The 21677-nt window shown below is 58.4% G+C and overlaps 2 protein-coding genes across 17 annotated transcripts in view; one reads left to right on the forward strand and one right to left on the reverse strand.

Annotated features, from left to right (window-relative positions):
• The first annotated feature begins 3840 nt into the window (after window positions 1-3840).
• MFAP2 (microfibril associated protein 2) lies at window positions 3841-10945 on the forward strand. Of its 4 annotated transcripts, XM_063719915.1 has the most exons (11): window positions 3843-3911; window positions 4597-4864; window positions 7136-7213; window positions 7934-8059; window positions 8266-8355; window positions 8558-8584; window positions 8687-8773; window positions 8938-8982; window positions 9756-9843; window positions 10096-10169; window positions 10409-10945. In XM_063719915.1, exons 4-11 carry the CDS (start codon window positions 8011-8013, stop codon window positions 10510-10512), a joined length of 564 nt encoding a protein of 187 aa, XP_063575985.1. In that variant the 5' UTR covers window positions 3843-3911; window positions 4597-4864; window positions 7136-7213; window positions 7934-8010; the 3' UTR covers window positions 10513-10945. The 4 variants fall into 4 exon arrangements, with proteins under 4 accessions (XP_002811457.3, XP_063575985.1, XP_054412225.1 ...); XM_054556250.2 differs by lacking the exon at window positions 3843-3911 and having other exon boundaries at window positions 4578-4864; XM_002811411.5 differs by lacking the exons at window positions 4597-4864; window positions 7934-8059 and having other exon boundaries at window positions 3841-3911.
• A 1487-nt stretch (window positions 10946-12432) lies between these two features.
• Window positions 12433-21677, reverse strand: part of CROCC (ciliary rootlet coiled-coil, rootletin) — a 59471-nt gene continuing 50226 nt past the window's right edge. For 8 of the 13 annotated variants that reach the window (XM_063719894.1, XM_054556224.2, XM_054556238.2 and 5 more), the window contains 10 exons: window positions 19489-19658; window positions 19262-19382; window positions 18810-18973; window positions 16969-17184; window positions 16047-16271; window positions 15457-15606; window positions 14938-15138; window positions 14624-14755; window positions 13754-13942; window positions 12433-13041 (listed from right to left, as the gene is read on the reverse strand). In XM_063719894.1, the coding sequence (XP_063575964.1) occupies window positions 12955-13041; window positions 13754-13942; window positions 14624-14755; window positions 14938-15138; window positions 15457-15606; window positions 16047-16271; window positions 16969-17184; window positions 18810-18973; window positions 19262-19382; window positions 19489-19658 (1655 nt within the window). In that variant the 3' untranslated portion in view covers window positions 12433-12954. The remainder of the gene's footprint in view (window positions 13042-13753; window positions 13943-14623; window positions 14756-14937; window positions 15139-15456; window positions 15607-16046; window positions 16272-16968; window positions 17185-18809; window positions 18974-19261; window positions 19383-19488; window positions 19659-21677) is intronic. The other 5 variants (XM_063719899.1, XM_054556207.2, XM_063719889.1 and 2 more) reach the window with 4 other exon arrangements.

The following is a 21677-nucleotide window of genomic DNA, read 5'->3' on the forward strand; positions in this document are numbered from 1 at the left end:
TGGCCTCCCAAAGTGCTGGGATTACAGGCATGAGCCACTGCGCTTGGCCCCACTTAGCATTTTACACACATTGTCATGTCATCCTTCCAACAACTGTGGTACTATTTCCATTTTACAGATGCAGAAACCAAGGCTTAGAGGTTACACAAGTAGTCAGAGTGGGGCCGGATAGCTTTGACTCCAGCTTCGATGTTCCTAACCCTCCTACCTCCTTTGAAGGACAAGGAGATGTGGGCTTGCCTGGGAGGCATTTGCTAGGGGGCAGTTCCCTCTCTCCCACCTTACCCCCTCCCTGTCCCACCCCAGCATCCTGGGACATGTTTGTGGGCAGTTCCTCCCTCAGATGAAATCCAGGCTCGGAGCCCACATCTCCCAGCCAGAACCATGCGCATCATCCCTCAGGGAAGGGTGGGTGCCTCTGAGCTCATCTCACCAGTGGGCCCCTGGCCAAGCCCCTCTGCTCTAGAGAGGCAGCTTGGCTGTCTGGCTCATCTGGGCAGGGGAGAACAGGAAAGACTGGCTGTTTCCTGCCTTCCAAAAGCCCTGGCCAACCTCATTCCTGGAACCCCTGGTGCTATCCCTAGGCCTGCCAGAGTAGGGGCTGAGAAAACGTTGAATCATGCTGAGGAGAAGGGATGTGGGTGTGAGGATGTAACTCCTGCTAGGAGGCACATCACGGCGGACCTCTGCTCCTGGCACTGTGTTGCCAACCAGCAATGGTTCAGGGTGGTAGATGCTGTTTAAGAGGAAGCCACAGAGAGGCCTGGGTTCAAATCCCTCCTCTACCCTTAGCTGATTATTCATGAATCTATTGGACAGGTGTGTGCCAGGCACCAGGACTAACTCAACAAACTGAATAAAACGGGACAAAAACATGGTCTAACCCTGCGAGCAGTTCACCATCCAGCATGAAAGCCTGGCAGGGAAAGAGCACATCTCCAAGGACATAGTGGGAGCACAGCAACCACAGCCCCATCCTCTCCCCTGCCCAAAGAAACAGCCAGGGGAATGGGTAGAAGCAGCAGAGAGGACCTGGGAGCCAGGACACGAGTTGGCAGCTTTAGCCCCTCAGTTTCCCAGTTTTTTTTTCTTTTTTTTTTTTTTTTAGACAGGGTCTTGCTCTGTTGCCCAGGCTGGAGTGCAGTGGTGCAATCATGGCTCACTGCAGCCTCCACCTCCCCAGGCTCAGGTGATCCTCCTACCTCAACCTCCTGAGTAGCTGGGACTATAGGCCGGCGCCACCACACCCAGCTAATTTTTGTATTTTTTGTAGAGATGGGGTTTTGCCATGCTGTCCAGGCTGGTCTCAAACCCCTGGGCTCAAAAGCGGTCCACCCGCTTCAGTCTCCTAAACTGCTGAGATTACAGGTGTGAGCCACTGCACCCAGCCTCCCTCCTTTTTTCAAGGGTAGGGGACAGCATTTCTGCTGGGTGATTTCCTCTCTTTTGCCAGTGGGATTGCTCCTGGCAGCAGTGGGGTCTAAGGGCAGGCAGAGAGGGCTGGGCTGGCCTGGCCTGAGGGCGCACCTCTCTCCAGGTGACAAAAGTCTCTGCTGCACTGCAATAGACACTGGGGGGCGGGGCATGGGAATGAAGGAGGCACAGGGCATATTTAGTCCCTCCCTAAGACTCAGAGTCTAAGGGAGGTGAGGGAATGACTGGCAATGAAGAGATCAGATGGCAAAGGTCTAAATCAGGGGCCATCCTCATCTCCTCCCAGCCCGCAGCCCTTACAACTCTCACTCCCGCCTCAGGCCTAGGCTCCTGGGCAGGGCTGAAGGCTGCCCCAGAGGCAGAGGATCTGCACCCCCAGCCAGCCTCTCCGGGAAGAGTTTAGTGTACAGTTCACTCATTCATTCCACAAATGTTTGCTGAACTGCTGCTCTGAGCCGGGCTCTGAACCTAATCAGCAAAACTGAAGATGAGCAAAAACAGCTTCGGTCCCGGCCTTCATGGGGCAAGATGACAGTCTCATCGGGAAGAGGGACAGGGCTTAGATGGTCACAGACATAGGCCAACAAGACAGCTGCAAGCAGTTAAGCTAGAAAGCACAAAAAAAGGAAAAAGGGAAGGCCCTTCTGAGGAAGGGAGGGTTTGATCTGTGACCCCATGGAGGAGACCTCAGCCAGTGCTTGGGAGGAAGAAACGCCTCAGTGTGGAAGGGAGAGGGGTTTGGGAGAAAACCCCCAAAGGCCAGTGGCTGGAGGAGGAAGAGGAGGCAGAGCCAGGCTGCCATAAAGGGCCGGGGCCCTGGAGGCCACAGGGGAGTTGAGCCTCTAACCTGAGTGAAAGGCGATCAGTAGAAGGGGCCATGATCTGTGGGAGTGAGGGAGGCAGGACCCACATGGGAGAGCCCAGAGTGGAGGCTATCGCAGAGCCCAGGCAAATGATGGTGGTGTCAACTAAAAAAGAAATCAGCCTTTTGACCAGGCGCAGTGGCTCACGCCTATAATTCCAGCACTTTGGGAGGCTGAGGTGGGTGGATCAGCTGAGGTCAGGAGTACAAGACGAGCCTGGACAACATGATGAAGCCTCGTCTCTACTAGAAATACAAAAAAAAAAAAAAAAAAATTGCCAGGCATGGTGGCGGGTGCCTGTAGTCCCAGCTATTCCGGAGGCTGAGGCATGAGAATCGCTCGAACCCAGGAAGCAGAGGTTGCAGTGAGTCGAGGACGCACCACTGCACTCCAGCCTCAGAGACCGCAAGACCCCATCTCAAAAAAAAAAAAAAAAAGAAAAAATCCACCTTTTGGCCAGGCACAGTGGCTCATGCCTATAATCCCAGCACTTTGGGAACCCAAGGCAGACGGATCAGCTGAGGTCAGGAGCCTGGCCAACATGGTGAAACCCTGTCTCTACTTAAAAAAAAAAAAAAAAAAAGCAAAAATTAGCCTGGCATGGTGGCACGTGCCTGTAATCCCAGCTACTCAGGAAGCTGGGGTGGGAGAATCTCTTGAACCCGGGAGGTGGAGGTTACAGTGAGCCGAGGTCACGCCACTGCACTCCAGCCTGGGCAACAGAGTTAAACTCCATTTCAAAAAAAGAAAAAAAAAAAATCAGCCGTTGAAAAAATTAAAGTTAGTTTTATTGAGTCTTACTGAGGACTGCGCCCTGGGAGAGGGTTTCAGAGAGTTTCTGTTACTGTTCCAAAGCAGCATTTCAGCCCACAGTTTAGATACAGAGGCAGGCGGTTCTGCATGTGCTCAGAAGCTATGGCCAGGCACGGTGGCTCAACGTCTGTAATCCCAGCACTTTTGGAGGCTGAGGGGGGTGGATTGCTTGAGCTCAGGAGTTTGAGACCAGACTGGGCAACATGGCAAAACCCTTTCTCTACAAAAAATACAAAAAAAAAAAAAAAAAAATTAGCCAGGCATGGTGGCTCTTGCCTGTAGTCCCAGCTACTTGGGAGACGGAGGTGGAAGGATCCCTTGAGCCCAAGAGGTGAGCTGTGATGGTGCCACTGCACTCCAGCCTGGATGACAGAGTGAGACCCGGTCTCATTAAAAAGAAGAAGAAAAATTTGCATCAAATGTCTTCAGAAGCTACACTAGTGCAAATCTCGCCAAGGTTTGGGTTCGAGGATGCATCTAGTTATATAGATTATAGAGGCATAGTCATCAATCCTGTCAGGTGCTATCTTACGTACAGGAAAAGGCACAGCCAGGATCATTTAACTTATATTTTCTAACAATGCAGTGATTCAGGCAAGAGGCGTGGGAGCCTGTGTTCTGCCCTGCCTGCCATCTTCAAGGCATCCTTCTGTTGGGCTGCCCCCAGTCACTGAGTCAGGGCTTTGTCAGCTTCTGACAAGCAGAAAGAGCAAATGCGGTTTCTTGGGATTGCAACTTGGTCTCACAGCGGCTTAGGCCAGCGTGGGAGCAGTGGATGGAGCCACAAAAGAAATTTTTCAGGTAGCATTCACGGGGGGGTGCTGGATTAGATGCAGGGCTAAGGGCAGGGGAGGAAGCCTGGGTAATGGAAGGCTGGGGGGCCAGTGGGGGACTGGGAACCCTGGAGGGCCAGGTCTGGGGGAGAGTTAGGAGGTCGTGAATTTGGACTTGGATGCTTGTTGAAGCTGATGCATCTTGAGGACATTTGTGGGACACATAGGCTGGGTCAGGGCTGACAGAGGTGCTGGTTATGGCCCGGGGCAGGGACTCATGCCTGTAATCCCAGCAACCCAGGAGGATGAAACAGGAGGAATGCTTGAGGCCAAAATTTCGAGGCCAGAAGTTCCAGAGGAGCCTGGGCAACACAGCAAGACCCTGTCTCCAGAAAAGGAAAGAAAGAACTGCTGGTTGTGGAAGCCAGCCATGGCCCAGAGCTCAGCAGTGTAGGACAGGAGGGTGCGGGCCTGGGAGACGCAGCAGGCTTGGCTGGAGAGGCAAAAGGAAAACCAAGGCAGGAGGGTGTCCTGAAAGCTGGGAGAAGGCAGAGGGAGAGCGAGGCTTACTTTCTGGCTGAGGGGCCTAGGGTGAGTCACTTTGGGAGGCTTGATTTTCTCCTCTGTGAAATGGGCAACACACCTACCCTTGCCCACCTCACCCCCCTCACCCCCCTCACCCCCCTCACCCCCCTCACCCCGTCGACGTCGAGTGAGGAGCAGCTGTGAGGAGGAGGAAGCTTTGCACGGACGTGAGGACGGCTCCGGGCGCCTCTACCCCGGGGACACCCCCAGCCCAGGAGATGGGACCCCGAGGGCACGGCGTGGCGGCCCATGTGGACAGCTCGCGTTAGGACCCAGCGGCTCCGGGGCTGGAGGGCGGGCGCCAGCCCCGTCGGGGGCCCGGAGGGGGACTCGGAGCTGGCCAAGGGGCGGCTCCGGCGGGCGGACTCGGAGCGGGCGGCGGAGTGACCCGGACAGGTAGGCGCGGGCCTGGCGCTTGGGGGCCCCGGGGGGCGGTCAGGGGCGTCGGCGGGTCCCCCGGCGCGGGGGCGAGGGTGCCAGGCTCTCTGGGTCCCAGATCCTGGGGCAGCCGCGGAGGTTCCTGAACCCCGCGCCTTCAGAGCGGACGCCAAGGGGGCACCTGGAAAGTTTGGGGTTGCTCTGCAGAGAGAACTCGAATTGGGAAGGGCGGGGAGCCCGAGTTTGAGGGGAGCCAGAGGTGAGGGCGTCGGGGGATGGGACATCTTTTGTTCTCCTGAGGAGGTTGGAATGTGGCGGGTGGGGTGGGGGGGCCCCCGGTGGGAATGGCCGAGACAGAGACGCAGAGAGACAAAGAGAGATCAGAGACGGGAGCGCGAGGGCGCGCGGAGCAAGTTTCCGTGGCTGATTGTTCCCAGCTGTGCGGCGCTGCAACATCTGGGTTTCTCCCGCCGGGACCCCTCCCCCCTCGAGCCCGGCTCTGGAGCCGGCAGTGCCCTCCCTCTGTCTGATGTCTGAGCGAGCGTCGGGGCCCCCTGTCCCCCACCTCCCGGGACGCAGGGGAGTCGGGGGTGGGGGAGGCCGCAGCTGTGGAAGAGGCCAGAGATGGGGGTGGGGCAGCCTCCCGGGCAGGTCCTGGCCTCCCGCACGCCCCAAAACCCCTTCGTCTAGAAGTGCTTGGAGATGTGGTCCCCTGGGAGGCGTTCATGAACTCCACACTGACTTCCCGCTTTTCCGCCTTCCCGCTAGCCCGTGGGCCTCCTTCCCCCAATAAGCCTGGGTTCGGGGGCCAGTCCTAGGGGAGGAAGACTCCCCGCAGGATACCGACAGGCATCCCCCAACACCTTGCAGCTCCTCTTGCCCCAATTCAGCGCCTTCTGCTGAGCGGCGGGGGCTCCGACCGACCTGACCGATGGGGAGAGGGGCAAGGAAGCCTCTCTGGGTCTTTTCATCCCCCTCCCATGAGGAGGTCAAGGGTTTTCAGAATGGGATGTGGGGAGCCAGCTATCCCTCGCCTCTGGGGCAGCTTGGTCCTGAGCCTCCTCTCCCCGCTCCCACTCCACCTCAGTGAGGTGCCCGATGCATGAGAGGGCCAGGGGGTCAGGGACGCCTCAGGATTGAGAGGAAGGAGGGCAAGACCTCCTGCTTTCTCCCCTTTCCCTCCCCTCTCCCTGGATTCCCAGTGGGGAAAACAGACCAAAGTTGCGGTTTCCAGCTAGCTCTCTGAAAGGACTTCCTGGGTTGCAGCCGGGAGGGGCCCTCCTGGATGGACCCCGCCCTCGCAGCCCTCCCTACAGAAGGCTGACGGACCTGAGGTGGCCCTCCACTGAGCTGGGGCTGGATGTGGGGAACCGGAGGCTCCCCCAAGTCCCACCGTGTAGCCAGGACTGGAGGCTGGGCTCTTGAATGTCAGGAGCCTGATGAAAGCCACGGACCCCATGCCCTCTCCCTCCAAATGACACACACACTTGCCTACAATGTCTGGGAGTGCAGAACCCCCAGGCTGGGTGATGTCACGGCCCCTTCAGTGCTGCCTTTCTGGGATCCAGAGGAGTCCCCTCAGGCTTCACTTTAGTGCTTCCTGCTGCTGCAAATAGCCTGGGTCTCGTGAGCCTGTGATGAACACAGCCAGGTCTTGCGAGGCCTGGAGGCCTGGCAGGAGAGGAGTCTTCTGGGAGCTGGGAGCCCTGCCCGGCCTGGCCGCTCTGGGGGCCGGCAGGCCCATGTGTATGTGGTTTCCTGCTGAGCAGGATGCTTAGGGCCCAGGGGCTAATTGGGAGCAGGTGGTGGGCTTGGCAGAAGCTGCTGAGTCCAGGCAGTGATGCCGGCTGGCCAGGGCTGGGGTCCCAAGGATGGGCCTGGGTTCAGTGATTCATGCAGTCAGTGCCTTGGACACCCGGGGAGCCACTGGGCCAGAGGGCTGAGCACGGGTGTGGGTGAGGACAGAATGGCCTGGGCTGGGAGCACATTAGGAATGTCCCCTTAGTGAGCAGGGCAGGGTCCGCCCTTCCCTGACCACATCCAGTACACCCACTACACGGGGTTTGCTTGTCAGGATCAGCCCTGGAGCTAGGTTGGAGGCCTTGTCCCCTGTGACCTGAACACCTGGGTGGGCCAGCAGGGACTGGGATGTCCCTCCACTCCAGCCCTCCCATGCTTGGCTTCTATTCTGGGTGCCACCTTCTCCAGGGTGAAATCAGGGGATCAAAGGTGGGCTCTGCTGTCCTGGGTGTGGCCCTGGGTAGAGCCCTCCCACCGGTCTTTCCCCAGCTGTCCTCTCTGACACCACCCCGGCCTGCCTCTTTGTTGCCATGAGAGCTGCCTACCTCTTCCTGCTATTCCTGCCTGGTAAGTGGCTCCTGGGGCAGGGGGTAGCTCCCCTTATGTGGGGGTGGGGAGTAGGGTTAGTAGGGGGAATTCACAGTGAGCCTTTGTCACGACTTATGGCCAGAACTCAGCTCCCCAGCTCCCAGGGCCTTCTGCCTGCTTGGGCCACAGACTGGACCAGCCAACCCTGGCAGCATCTGGAGGCAGCTCCTGGCCCTTCCCCCAGCCTTCCACAGCAGCAGGCAGGCAGGGTTCCGGAGGGCACGTCCCAGGCACAAGGACTCCGTGGGCACAAGGCACAAGGCCTCTCTGGGAGCCGATGTGCAGGTGCAGGTGCAGGGGCACCCAAGGCAGGGAGTCCAGATGCTTGAGTTCTAGATCCATTCAGGGCCCTTCTGTTCTATACAGTCCTGACCTTGGTGGGGCTGGGTCCCTACTGGCCAAATGAGGAGAATTAATGAGGACCACAAAAGTCCTAGCAGGGCCAACATTCATGCATTCAGCAGCGATGTGTTGAGTCCCTACCACGTGCCAAGTGCTGGGCTAGGCCCTGGGGATTCAGCGATAAACCAGGCAGACACATCGTTGCTCCTCATTATGCTGCCAGTCCAGGGAAGGGAGACAAATAGGAAACAAGCAGACATGACAAACTCCAGCATGTGCTGAGTGCTGGACAGAAATCAGCAGTGAGGGCTGGTGGGCTGGAGGTGGGGCGGCCTCTCGGCACAGCTGAAATTCCAGGGAAGACCTGAAGGAGCTGAGCAGGACTCACAGGCCCAGGGAGCATCAGGTGCAAAGGCTCTGAGGGAGGCAGGAGCATGTGGAGTCCTAGGAGCAGCCAGGAGGCCAGCAACAGGAAGGGGCAGGGTAAGGTCAGGGAGGGGGGACCCACGACCAGGGTGGGGAAGGGTCTTTACCATCTAAGAAGAGTCTGGATCCTCTAGGAATCTGCTTGTAGGGGCCTAGGCTCTTACAGGCCTGACCTTGTGACCCCCGCCTCCCCTCTCCAGAAGAGTCTCGGGCCCCCGTTGCCCCTCCCCATGGGGTACCCTACATGCTTTGCCTCCCCACAGCAAGCCTGCTGGCTCAGGGCCAGTATGACCTGGACCCGCTGCCGCCGTTCCCTGACCACGTCCAGTACACCCACTATAGCGACCAGATCGGTAAGGGCCTTCCACCCCCAGCCCTGCCGGGTTACCGAGGCCTGGCTGCTCAGATGTGCCTGGCTCAGCCAGGGACTGCACTGGACAGGCTGATGGGAACTCTGGGGGTTGGTCCCTGGCTCAGCAGGGAACTTGTTTGCCCCGGGGGCTGGGGAGGGGGTAGCCTTACTCCCACCAATTCCACTTTCATCTTTGTTTGCAGACAACCCAGACTACTATGATTATCAAGGTAATGGGCTAGGGGTAGGATAGGACAGGCTGGCAGCTGGGGTGGGGAGACCCCCTGGGAGGGGTAGAGGGAGCAGACCCCCTTATCCTCCCCTGGCTGCAGAGGTGACTCCTCGGCCCTCCGAGGAACAGTTCCAGTTCCAGTCCCAGCAGCAAGTCCAACAGGAAGTCATCCCAGCCCCAACCCCAGGTAGGCCCCAGACCCTCCTCCCACCCCTGCCCCAGCTCCTGCCTCACCCCTCCCCACCCTGTCCACCCTGGGAGTGGGGGTCTGCCAGGGCTGGGAGAGGTGATTCCCCTTGCCCTGAAGAGACCCCTCCCAATTATGTCTGCCTACCTCTCTCTCGACACCAGAACCAGGCAATGCAGAGCTGGAGCCCACAGAGCCTGGGCCTCTTGGTAAGGGCTTTCTTGACAGCCGGAAAAATGGAGGCACGGCCTGAAGTTGGGGTGGAGTAGGGGGCGGTGCTGGTGGGCTGGAGGTCTTTGGCCCTTGTCCGTGTGGGCTCTTGGCAGTAATGTGGGCAGTATGACTGCCGTAGGCTGGCATTACCAGGCCCCCCCAGGCAGCTGCAGGAGGTCCCACCTGTCCCCAGCGTGCCTGGCTGGAGGCTAAATTGGCAGCCTAGGAAGTCCCCTGTCCTCACAGATACTGGGAGGGGCAGGGAGTGTGCTGGGGGCTTCCTGCCAGCCAGAGAGACTGGGTGGTGCACATGTGGAGGTGAGGAAGGGCCAGGGAGCGCAGGCTGGCTGAGCGGTGCCCTCCGGATGCCCTAGCTGAGAGCTTGAAAGAACAAGATGTGTGTGTGCAGGAGAATCCGTGTGCTCACCCTCGTGTGGGTTGGTGTATGCGCTCCTATGTGGGCTTCTGTGAGCGTGGGCACGTCTGCTCGGGAGTTGGTATGGGCTTTTGTGGTGATGGGTGGGTGGGTGCGAATTTCTGTTTAAACTTAGGCTTCTATAGTAAGTGCGGTTGTGAATTGATACATGAATATTACAGCCCTGGGAAGTCTGACAGTGCTGCGTGGGTCTATGTGGGCATGTGTAGGTATGGGTGTCTGCACGGGGCCTGAGGGTACGGGGGGACTAGGCCCTGTGAGCCAGCCTCAGGTGGGTGAGGCTGGGGGCCGCCCCCAACTCTGGGCTCCTAGTCTGACCCCACCTGTCACCAGACTGCCGTGAGGAACAGTACCCGTGCACCCGCCTCTACTCCATACACAGGCCTTGCAAACAGTGTCTCAACGAGGTCTGCTTCTACAGGTGAGCACAGATGGGCAGCTGTCGGGAGGATTCCGGAGCATGGGGGGCTAGAAGGCACAGGGGACAGCTCTGGCCAGACAAGGGGGGAGTTGGAGGAAAGATAGTGAGTCCTTAAGTTGAGCTCAGTTCTGTGGTTGAGCCTGGGCCAGGGACCTCCTCCACTCCTGGGCTCCAATGCCAGGTTCTGTCTGGGCTATCCCAGTGGGATTGGGTGGAAGTGGGGCTGAGACCTCCCGTGCCCTGTCCCCACAGCCTCCGCCGTGTGTACGTCATTAACAAGGAGATCTGTGTCCGTACAGTGTGTGCCCACGAGGAGCTCCTCCGAGGTAGGAAGGCCTCCTTCCCAAGACCTCCCCTGTCCCCATGCCTGCATCATTATCTGGCCACCTAGCCACCCACCTGATGTTTATTCAACACGTATTATCCACTTCCAGGACACCCTGAGCTCCTCCCCTCCCTGCTACTTTTCATCCTCAAAACACTCCTATTACCAGAGTTGGGGGAGGGGCAGCGGTTCCCATCACCCAGCTCCACCCTGACCCTGCCTCCTTCCTGCCCCCACTAGCTGACCTCTGTCGGGACAAGTTCTCCAAATGTGGCGTGATGGCCAGCAGCGGCCTGTGCCAATCTGTGGCGGCCTCCTGTGCCAGGAGCTGTGGGAGCTGCTAGGGTGGTGCTGGCATCCTGAGTCCTGGCCCTCCTGGGATCTGGGGCCCTTGGGCCCTGCCTGACCTGGTGCTTTTTTCCCCATCCCCATGTTCCTTTTATTCTGTAAAAACTTAGTGGACTGCAGCCCTGGGGGTTGCAGGCTGCGGTGCCTCAGGCCCCTCCTTCAGCCTGTGGCCACCTCTGGGGCACGATGGGGGCTCCCCACTGCCCAGTCTGCCCCTTGGGTCGGGGGGGCATCCCAGGCCTCTCTGTGGGACCTGGGCCCCTGATGGGCCTTCTCAGCCCGTTTTGAGGACAGACAGTCCCCCATTCACAGTCCCCCGAGGTAGGCTACGCCCCCCCCACCCCAGCTGGTCTGCTTGGATTTCCTACAGCCCCCCTGGGCATGGACCACCTTTATTTTATACAAAATTAAAAACAAGTTTTTACAAAAGATTGAGTCACTTTTTCGGTGGAGAGCACAGAGGGGCCAGCCAAGTGCCCCCAACGCGGACTGTCCTGAGAGGCTCCTGACCCCTTGGAGTGAACGATCTGCTCAGGTGCCCTGTGCTTCCGCAGTCCCAGCCCCACTTCCTTACCCGCCGGCTCCAGCTCCGCCCTGCCCAGAACGCTGCGTCATGACAGTGTACGCGCGCATGCGTGTTGCGGGAATTGCACGGGAGACGGAAGGCTTCAGGGACAGAGCTTTCTGATGACCAGGGATGCTTGGCGAGGACATGAGTTCCCATCACCAGAGGGACACAGCAAAAATGGGAGGCCACCCATGGGGTGGGGGGGCACAGGGTCAAGACAGGTGGACTGACATCCAAGGCCTTTGTTTGGGAAGTTGGGGAGATGGGTGCCATTAAGAGGGCAAAAAAAGTGGGGCGCAGGGACTCACACCTGTAATTCCAGCACTTAGGGAGGCTGAGGCGGGCGGATCCCGTCTCTAGTAAAAACACACAAAAAAAATTAGCCAGGTGTGGTGGTGTGTGCCTGTAATTCCAGCTACTCAGGCGGCTGAGGCACAAGAATTGCTTCAACCTGGGAGGCGGAGGTTGCAGAGAGCCGAGATCATGCCACTGCACTCCAGCCTGGGCGACAGAGCAAGACTGTGTCTCAAAAAAAAAAAAGGGCAAAAACGAGCAAGCCATTATAACACCTCCCTCCAACCAGCACATGGGGCCTGGGCTCTGCTTGAAGGCTCGCACACTCCCGTTTAACCCTCCGAACAGGCATATGTGGTGGATGCAATTCATATCCCCTTCTTAGAGACAGGAAAACTGAGCCCAGAGACATTAAGTAACCCACCCAAGGGTCCCACCCACAGGTCCACAGCTATCAGCGGCAGTGCTGTGGCTGAATCGGGCAGCTGGACTCCAGCAGGTGAGGATGAGTGTTAATTTCTCCTTCGGACACTGATTGCGCACCTCCTATGTGAACGTCCCCAGAGCCACCCTATGCGGTAGGTTCCCATTTTACAGATGAGCAAACTGAGGCTCTAAGAGGTTAAGCAGCTTTGCTCAGGATCACTCAGCGGTGCCAGGGCAAGACCCCATGTTCACATCCAAACCTGCACTTGTTTGCCATGCTGCCTGGAAGGCCTGTCACTGTCCCGAGGGTGGGCTTGGATCTAAGGAGGCGCCAGAGAAAGGGGCAAGAAAGCATAGGCTGGAAAGAGTCGAGCTGCACAGGCTGGGCCCAGTCCCAGGCCTCAATAGCCCCATCTGTTCTATGGGCCGGGTGACCGAGTACCTCAGAGGCCTCCCCATCTGACATGCTGTGAGGCTGGTAAGTTCCCTTCCCAACACCGGCCTCTCTGCCTCTCCCTGCCGCCTCCCCAAGCACCCCTCCCTAGAGGGCCCCATCCCTCTTGCCCCAGACCCCACTGGTCTCCCCCCCACGTCTCCTCCAATTGTCTAGAAAAGGGACACATCTGTATAAACTTTTTAAAAAACAAGGTCTTGTTACAAAAAACAGTTCTGAGCAGTTAACATTGTAAAAAGGTATAAAAATACAGGGACTCTGAGCACTCTGAGGAATTTCCTGACACACACTCTTAACTAAGGCAGAGAGATCTCTGGGAAGCCGAAGTCAGGGCCTGGGCCTCTGACCCCTGCCCTGGGCCTGGTCCCCCTCCTCCTTCCCACAATCCCATGCTCCAGGGCTGACCAGAGACAAGGACTCTCCCCAACCCTGGCTACGGCTCAGCCTCTCAAGGAGGAACTTTAATGATCTACAGTGGCTCATCCTAGAAGAGGGGGGCTGGACTGCAGGCGATGCTGGGAAGCCTCTCCAGGCCTGGAGCTGGAGTACCCATCCTCAGCACTGCCAGCAGAGCACCTCCTCATCCCACCCCAGCTTGAGGCCCCCAAGGGACTGGGCTCTGGGGGGGGGGCTGTCCAAAAGGAGGGCCCTCCCCTGTCCCAGGCACAGGGGTGTTCTCCAGATGCCGACAGGGGCTCATTTCTCTGGGGGGCCGGAGGGTGGGGAGAAGGGTGCTGAGCTCCTTCGAAGCTCCTGCTGCAGCTGTCCCTTCAGTGTGGACACCTGGGCAAGAAAGTGAAGGTAAGGCCAGCCAGGTCCTCAGCCTGGCTTCAGAGAAAGGGAGGCAGCTGGGAACCCAGAGGGACACAGTGCCACAGTTTCAGGACGGTCTGGCCTCACTGAGAGCCAGGGACTGTCCTGCCTTTCTCATTTTGTTCCTTACAGCAGAGTCAGGCGTCTTCCGACTGTTCGGCACCTTTGAGGGCAACTCCACCCCCGTTCTTTATCCCCATCATCACTTGGGTGGGCGTGGCTCCAGCCCAGACCCAAGGGGTGGACATGTGACCCAGCCCGGCCTAGCACAGAAGCTTTGCCCGGCCGACAAGGCTGGCTCATGCATGGTCAGGAAGGGGTACGTGATCTGAGCGGGCCAGTGAGGGACAGCCCTGGGACTTCTGCCCCTGCTCTCTTCTGGGATGACAGATTGCTGGGAGAACCTGAGGCTGGAGCTGCTGAGCCCACCTGGCCACCCAGAGAGAAGGCTGCCCTGAGCATGGAGCCAGGGGGAACAGAGCCATGGCAGGAAGGCCTGGGGCCCAGGAGCATCCCGTGACTCCTGGTCTGGTCTTGGCTGACACCAGCGCAGAGCCAACCCCACCCTTTTTGGTTATCGGAGCCATCAACTGCCTATACCCACGAGGTCTTGACTAAGTCTCTCCTCTGCCTCCAGCCCCATACATCCATCCTGGCCCAGCCTTCCAAGGGGGCCTCACACCTGCTCCTCCAGCCCACGCACCCTCTGGCGGCGGGCCCGCTGCCGAGCCTCCAGGGTGCGCTCAGTCTGCACCTGGGCGCTGCACAGCCGCTCCACCTCCTGCTGCAGCTCCAGCTGCTGCTGCTGCTGCTGCGCGTCCACCTCCAGCTGGGCCGGGCTGTGGCTCTGCTCCAGCACCACCACCTGCGCCTGCAGGGAGGGGCTGTGGTCCGGGTTCTGGCCCAGTGTGAGTGTGTGTGTGCATGTGTGACGGGTTGTCAGGTACCTCCCTGGGACACGGCCAGTGCAGAGGGGGAAGGCAGGAGAGATCCTTGTGTGTCTTCCATCCTGCTGGCCCTGACAGTTAAGCCTGCGAGCCCAGGGTGAGTGCACCCAATGACCCCCACTCAGGCAGGTGCGTGCACACACACACACACACACACACACTCAGATGTCATACACACAGGCACAAAGGCAAGCATGTAAATACCTACCTGGACTCACACAGGTACATGTGTATGTGCAAAGGCCCAACTCCCACATACATGAAAACATCTGTACGCAAACACATATTCACAATACCTAGACACGCCACACGGTGCACAAGATTCATGCTCCATACACAAGAATCGTCACATGGATTCTCACACCGCTGCATGGCCACAACATACATGAACCCACAGGCTCACGTGCAAACAGACCTTTAGTGTCTTTTCTGTATACCTTAGGGAGAACCCCTCCCTCCATGGCCCAGCTGGGTCACTGGAAAGCTCAGGGCTCCTAGAGGAGGGGTTTATGGGCCCTGGGCTGGCTGGGCCATCAGCTCCACTGGGATTGCTGAGCACTCAGACTAGGGATGAAGTTGGGGTCCCGGACTGTGTGGGGTCAGACCTCCAGCTGCTGGATCTGCCTCTGCGCCTCTGCTAGCTCCTGCTCAGCCCCCGTGAGGGTGCGGTCCAGGCGGCCCTTCTCTGCGCTCAGCTGCACTGTGTCCTCATGGCTACGAAGCTTCTCCCGCTCCACCTAGGCAGGAGAGCCACAGGAGATCAGGGTGCCAGGAGGAGCTTACTGAGGGGGCTCAGGTTCCTGAACCCTGATGGAATAACCTAACCCCACCAGAGGCAGCAGACCCTGGGGATGTGCAGTGGGATCCACCACGGTTAGGCCCTAGAGGAAGAAGGGGGAGAGCCTGGGGAGCAGCCCACCTTGTCCAGCGTCCTCCTGAGGGCTACACGGTCCTTCTCTAGCCGCAGGGCTGAGCGCTCCACCTCCCGCTTCTCGGCTTCCAGCTGAGCCAGGGCATGCTGCAGGCTTCCCAGGCGCTCCTGCAGCAGCCGCCGCTCGTCTTGCAGCTTCTGGACTGTGTGCAGGGCTGCAGCCTCACCCTCCTGCCGCTGCCGCAGCACCTGCAACAGAAGCCAGGCAGGCCCCGAATCCCTCTGGTCCTGAGCGTACTTATCTGAAGCTTGGAGACAATGAGGCTGGCCCACTCACAGAGCAGGTGACGGTGAGGTCCACATCAAAGAACTGTCACCTGAAGCCAAACCTGTCTCTCTGAGTCTGTTTCTCCATCTGTACAACAGGACTATGCTCTGAATGAACCATGTTTCCTTACTGGAGGCTGCACCAGAGTTTGGGATGAGGTTGAGATGGGTGGGAACGTCTCCACCCTGTCCCAGGGCCTCACAGTCTTGGGGACAGAGGGGGCACACCCTGACCCTCACCTCTCGTAGCTGTTGTAGCTGGCCCTCGGCCTCCACCCGCTGTAGCTCCAGGTCAGCCACCTCGCCTCGTAACGTCTGCACCTGCTCGCCCAGGGAGCTGCTCTGCTTCCGTGCTTCAGATAATGCCTGCCGGGCAGCATCCAGCCGTTCCTGGGGGACAGGGGCTGATGGTGCCTGGCTGGCCTGGGAGCCCTAAGGAGTCCTCTCTATTCTGTACCTCCGGACAGGTCCACAGCGCATAAAACAGGCAGTCATCTCACGTGGAGGGTGGGGTGCACACCAAACCCATCCACGGCCTATCTACTGACCTGCGTAAGGTGGGACCCACTCAGACCCCAACTCTCCCCAATAAACCCTGCCCCTGGGTCCCCCCAAGTCTATACTGGTAGCCTTGTCTTCTTACGGGACATACCCAGAGCCTCTTCTCATTGGCTGATGGTCTACTGGGCCCACGCCCTCCCTTCAAAGCCCGCTCTCATTGGCTCCAACTGACTGCCCCATTGGCTGGCTCTTTACCAGGGGCCCCCTCCAAGCCTGCTCTTACTGGCTGACTCACTGGGCCCACCCCAGCCAGACCCTGGGCCTGAGACCTGGAGTACTTGGCGGTCATGTTCACAGGCGGTCAGAGCCTTTTGTAGATGCAGGTTCTTGTCCTGGGTGCTGTTGAGGCTGGCACTGCTCTGGGCCAGGGCCTCTGTCAGGCCCCGCACCTTGTCCCGCAGGGCCCCCTCGCTTTCCTCCACCTTGGCCAGGGCCCCGTTCAGCCGCTCCACGGTCAGCTGCAGGGTCCCTGCCTTCACCTCGCTGTCGGCCACCTGGCAAGAGGACAGCCGGAACAATCGGGGGCTGTTCCCATCTGGCCTCTACACCTCTGCTCCTACTGTGAGCTCTACTTGGCATGCCCAATCCACACCCTCCCCACTTCTCTCTGGGCCTCCATCATTGAGACCCACTGTCCCTAAGCACTCCCGCTGGCTCAGCCTACTGCAACCTGGGCCCCGTCCCACTGCTGGCTAACTACTCGTGCCCAGAGTGCCATCAACCTAGTTGTCTCAGACTCCCCGGTCTCCTCCCTGTCCTCATTCCTCTCTCCTCTCTGCCGTGGAAGAGAAAGGGAAACCACCACAACCCTAAAATTTTCTATTTTTGACTTTGGTGGGTGTTCAGGCAAGGCTAGCCATATTATTTAACATTCCAGTTAGAGCTGAGCTTCCTAGCAGTCAAGGCAAAAAGGGAAATGAGTGAAACCTACATCTCTAACTTGTCCCAGATGACTCCTATGCATGCAGATGCTGTCATCAAATAGTCCTGAATTCTAATTTTGGCTCTGCCTCTTACTAGCTATGGGATCTTGGACAATGACATCACCTCTCAGCCTCCATTTGTCCATCTGTGAAATGGGGATGTGGGTAATACTTGCCTCACAGGGTTGTTGGGGGACTGCGTAGTGCCTACAAAGCTCTTGGCACAGGGCATGCGAACACTGTGGCTGTGATGTGGGGAGGGGCCCACCTGTCTCTGCAGGGAATCCACCCGATCCTGGAGGGCCTGGGTTTGGGCCTCACGGTCACTCAGGCCCAGGCGGCTGCGCTGCAGCTCCCCCTCAAGCGAGCGCCGCTGCAGCTCCAGCTTGACAGTGCGGCTCTCGGAGGCGTCCAGGACCTCCTTCAGGCGCCGCTTGTCGCCCTCCAGCTTTGTCTCATTGGCCTTCATCTTGCTGATCTTCTCCTGCAGGTGGCGTGGGGCTCAGGCCCAGACGTCCAGTGCACCCCGCAGCCCTCCCACACACGCCCTGGGGCCCTTAGGGGGAAAGTGGGGACCAGCCTCAAAGGGTGACCTACGTGAGCCGGGGCCGGCCTGGGACCCTCTGGGGGCCTCGGTCTCCCCATGTGTTCCCAGGATGAGTGGATGTGAAGATCCCAGAGCCCACCTTCCAGTTTTAGCCCAGGCCAATGGGCTGTGGAACCCAGGACTGCCCCTTCGCGCTCTCTGGCCCCATTTCATATCTGTACAGTGGGGACACTGGATTGGTCCCAGGGTACCACAACCTGGGTGCTCACAGGAGCCCTGAGGAGGGGCTATAGAAATGCAGATTCCAAGACCCTTCTCCTGCCCCACTGACTCGTGCAAACTGAGCTGAGCCGGACACTTCTGAGGGGGCCCTGCTGTTCTAGGCTTTCAGGTGGTGATTCCCCCTCCCCTGCCCAGAGTCAGCCAACGAAGAAGGCCTGGGGAGTGGGGATGGGACAGGAAGGCAGACTAGGGGTCCTCCCATCCCTGGTACTATCCTAGAGACAGGGTGGATCAACAGGGGGTGTTATTAGAGCCTCCCCAGCCCCTATCCTGAGCCTGGCCCCTCTGCCACCCTGCCCAGAGCCCCAGCCCTGCCCTGTCTGGGGCCCCCACTCTGGCTCCTGCCCAGGTTTGTTCCTGGCCTCCTCCTGCAGCCCCTGCGGCTGGGCCCATGGCCAGGGCTGAAGCCGCAGACACAACAATCCAGCTAAGCTCGGCCCCAGGCCAGAGGCCTTGGGGGCGGGGGTGGTGGGGGGAAGCAGTAATAGAGGGACAGGCTGGGGAGGGCAGAGAGGAGCTTTGGCTGCACTGTCACCACCAGGGCCTGAGTTTCCTGCCCAACAGACGCAGACGCACACTGGCACACATAGCTGTCCCCCAAACACACATAAAAACCCCAGAACTACAGACATAAAACAGAGGCCCCCTGAGTACCACCTGTGATAAGAGCCTATGTGTGTCACCCTGTGAGGTAATCACTGCTCCTCCTTTTACAGAAGAGGAAAATGAAAACCAGGCAGACGACAGCCCAAAGCCCAAGCTCTCTTTCTTTTCTTCTTCTTTTTTTTTTTTTTTTTGACAGGGTCTCACTCTGCCTTGCTAGAGTCCAGTGGCACGATCACAGCTCATTGCAGCCTCGACCTCCCGGGCTCCAGTGATATTCCCACCTCAGCCTCCTGGGTAGCTGGGACTACAGGCCCACACCACCATGCCCAGCTAATTTTTGTATTTTTCATAGAGATGGGGTTTCACCATGTTGCCCAGGCTGGTCTCAAACTCCTGTGCTCAAGGGATCCACCTGCCTTGACCTCCCAAAGTGCTAGGATTACAGGCATGAGCTACTGCACCTTGACCAAGCTCTTTTTTCTACAGCCTAGTGACCACAAGTGACATGAGAGGATGGAGTCTGAACATGGGTTTCACAGAGTCACAGGCTGGTTACCTCAGTGGGTTGCAGAGAGACTCAGGCAGACAGACACAGGGAGACGCACATAAGAGTTAGACACTCACTCGGGTACACAGATTCTCCGTCGCCCCGCTGGCCCTCAGCTCCTGCCCACCTGGCTGGCCCGGAGCTCGCTCTCGGTGGCCTGCAGGCTCCTCTCCAGTGTGGCCACCTGGTCCAGCATGGCCCGGCGCTCCCGTTCACTGCGCCGCACACTCTCCTCCTGCAGCGCCAGTTCTGCCTGGACCCCGCTCAGCCGCCCATCCACACTGCGCCGGGCTGCAGCCACCACCCACCCCATCAGGCATGGCCAAGCACAGCCCCAAGACCCAAACCAGGTCACAAAATGTCCAGCCTGCACTCCACCAAGTGCAGGGCCAGACTGTCTGCACACTTTATAGTGTGCGGGTCTGCACACAGGTGAGGCTGTCCAAGGAGGGTCCTCTTGGAGACAGCCCCGAGTCAGGTCATGGGGGCCACGGCAAAGTCAAAGGCCAATCCCCCGGCTCCTGCCTCAACTGCCCAAAACACAGGAGAGAGAACAGGGATCCCGAGGATCAGACTCACCTTCCTCACTCTCAGCCACCACCTTCTGCAGCTGCCTGGCCCTCGAGGTTGCGCTGTCCCTCTCAGCCTCCATCTCGGCCAGCTGGCGATTCAGGGCACTGGTCTGGGTCCGAAGTTCGTCCTGTAGCCCCGACATGGGGGAACAAAGGAAGACCCCTGCTCTGACACCCTGCAACCTCCCCAGGGCCCTCTAGGTTCCCCATCCAGCCACGCACACCCAGGCTTACCCGTTCTCTCTGGGCACTCCGCAGCTCTTGCAGGAATTCCCGGAGGGCCCCGCGAACTGCCTCCGGGTCCAGGTCTGGAGAGGCCGGGGAGGTGGCAGGTCCTGGAGATGGTGGCTGGGACCCAGGGCTGCATTCTAAGGTGCTGGGGCTGCTGAGCCCTTCCCCGCTTCCTAGAAGAGAAGACTTGCTCAGTGATGCGGAAGCCACGGGCCTCCCACACATCTCACTCACTGTCATCCACGCCTTTCCCAACAGCCCTCAGAATCAAGCCCAACTTCTCTGCTATAGCTTAGGGGCCTTCTTGCCCATCCCAGCTGAAACCCTCTCACCCTTTACAAACTGGCCACCCTGCATCCCTCATGTTCTAGAACATTCTTTGTCCCAGCCCCAGGGCCTCTGTACATGCTGCTCCCCCTTTCCCCATGGTCTCTCTTTGCCTGGCCCATCCTTTAGGGCCATCCCCCTCCCTCAGAGGCCTCTCTGGCCACAGGCTGGATTACAGTAAACTCATCCCACCCTCAGGGGGGGTCTGATGTCTGCCACCCCACCCCAACCATGAGCACCATGAGGGCTGGGCCTCGTCTCTTCCATCCACCGCTGTTCCCAGGGCCCAGTGCAAGGGTGGCCACTGCATCACCTCAAGTCTCTCCATACTGAGTGCCTACTGTTCTAGGCACTTCATCTTCACGACAACTTCCTGACAGGTAAGGAACAATTTACCCTCTTCCCAGGCAAGGCTGGCACAAAGCAGTTAAGTGATTTGCTTGTTCTCTTGACTGGGTGTGGTGGCTCACACCTGTAATCCCAGTACTGTGGGGTCCGAGGCAGGCGGATCACTTGAGGTCAGGAGTTCAAGGCAAGCCTGGCCAACATGGTAAAACCCCGTCTCTACCGAAAATACAAAAATTGGCCAGGTGCAGTGTCTCATGCCTGTAATCCCAGCACTCTGGGAGGCTGAGGCGGGTGGATCACCTGAGGTCAGGAGTTTGAGACCAGCCTGGCCAACATAGTGAAACCCCATCTCTACTAAAAATACAAAAATTAGCTGGGCGTGGTGGCACGCGCCTGTAATCCCAGCTATTCGAGAAGCTGAGGTTGGAGAATTGCTTAAACCCAGGAAGCGGAGCTTGCAGTGTGCCTAGATCGAACCGCTGCACTCCAGCCTGGGTAACACAGTGAGACTCCGTCTCAAAAAAAGAAGAAAGAAAAGACTGGGAGCAGTGGCTCACGCCTGTAATCCCAGCACTTTGGGATGCCGAGGTGGGCAGATCATGAGGTCAGCAGTTCGAGACTGGCCTGGCCAACATGGTGAAAACCCGTCTCTACTAAAAATACAAAAATTAGGTGTGGTGGCGGGCGCCTATAATCCCAGCTACTCGGGAGGCTGAGGCAGGAGAATTGCTTGAACTGGGACCTGGGAGGCAGAGGTTGCAGTGAGCTAAGACTGCACCATTGCACTCCAGCCTGGGCAACAAAGTGAGACTCCATCAAAAAAAAGAAGAAAGAAGAGGAAAGAAAAGAAAAGAAAGTAAGGAAGGAAGGAAAAGAAAGGAAAAGAAAAGAAAAGAGAAAAATTAGCTGAGCATGGTGGCCACGCTTATAGTCCCAGCTACCTGGGAGGCTGAGGTCTGGAGGCTGAGGCAGGAAAAGCACTTGAACCCTGGAGACAGAGGTTGCAGTCAGCTGAGACTGTGCTGCACTCCAGCCTGGGCGACTGAGAGAGACTCTGCTCAAAAAAAAAAAAGAAAAGAAAAGAAAAAGAAAAAGAAAAAAGTGGGCCGGGTGCGGTGGCTCACACCTGTAATCCCAGCACTCTGGTGGGAGGCCGAGGCGGGCAGATCACCTGAGTTCAGGAGTTCAAGACCAGCCTGGCCAACATGGTGAAACCCCATCTCTACTAAAAATACAAAAAATTAGCTGAGTGCAGTGGTGCACGCCTGTAGTCCCAGCTACTCAGGAGGCTGAGGCAGGAGAATTGCTTGAACCCAGCAGGCGGAGGTTGCAGTGAGTCGAGATCGCGCCATTGCACTCCAGCATAGGCAATAGAGCGAGACTCGGGCTCAAAAAAAAAAAAAAAAAAAAAGTGATTTGGTTGTTCTCAACGCTGGGAAGTTTCAGGGCTGAGATGGGAATCCAGGCAGCCCGACTCCCTGGCAGAAAATTGTGCACTCTGCTTGGAGTGATGGCCC

Source organism: Pongo abelii, chromosome 1, assembly GCF_028885655.2.
Source record: "Pongo abelii isolate AG06213 chromosome 1, NHGRI_mPonAbe1-v2.0_pri, whole genome shotgun sequence".
NCBI lineage: Eukaryota > Metazoa > Chordata > Mammalia > Primates > Hominidae > Pongo > Pongo abelii.

Excerpts from the sequence above, each read along its gene's own strand:
- MFAP2 (XM_063719915.1), top strand. The coding sequence starts at position 8,011 with ATGTGGAGTCCTAGGAGCAGCCAGGAGGCCAGCAACAGGAAGGGGCAG. Across the intron at positions 8,356-8,557 it reads CCACTATAGCGACCAGATCG|ACAACCCAGACTACTATGAT; the intron begins GTAAGGGCCTTC and ends CTTTGTTTGCAG. Across the intron at positions 8,774-8,937 it reads CATCCCAGCCCCAACCCCAG|AACCAGGCAATGCAGAGCTG; the intron begins GTAGGCCCCAGA and ends TCTCGACACCAG.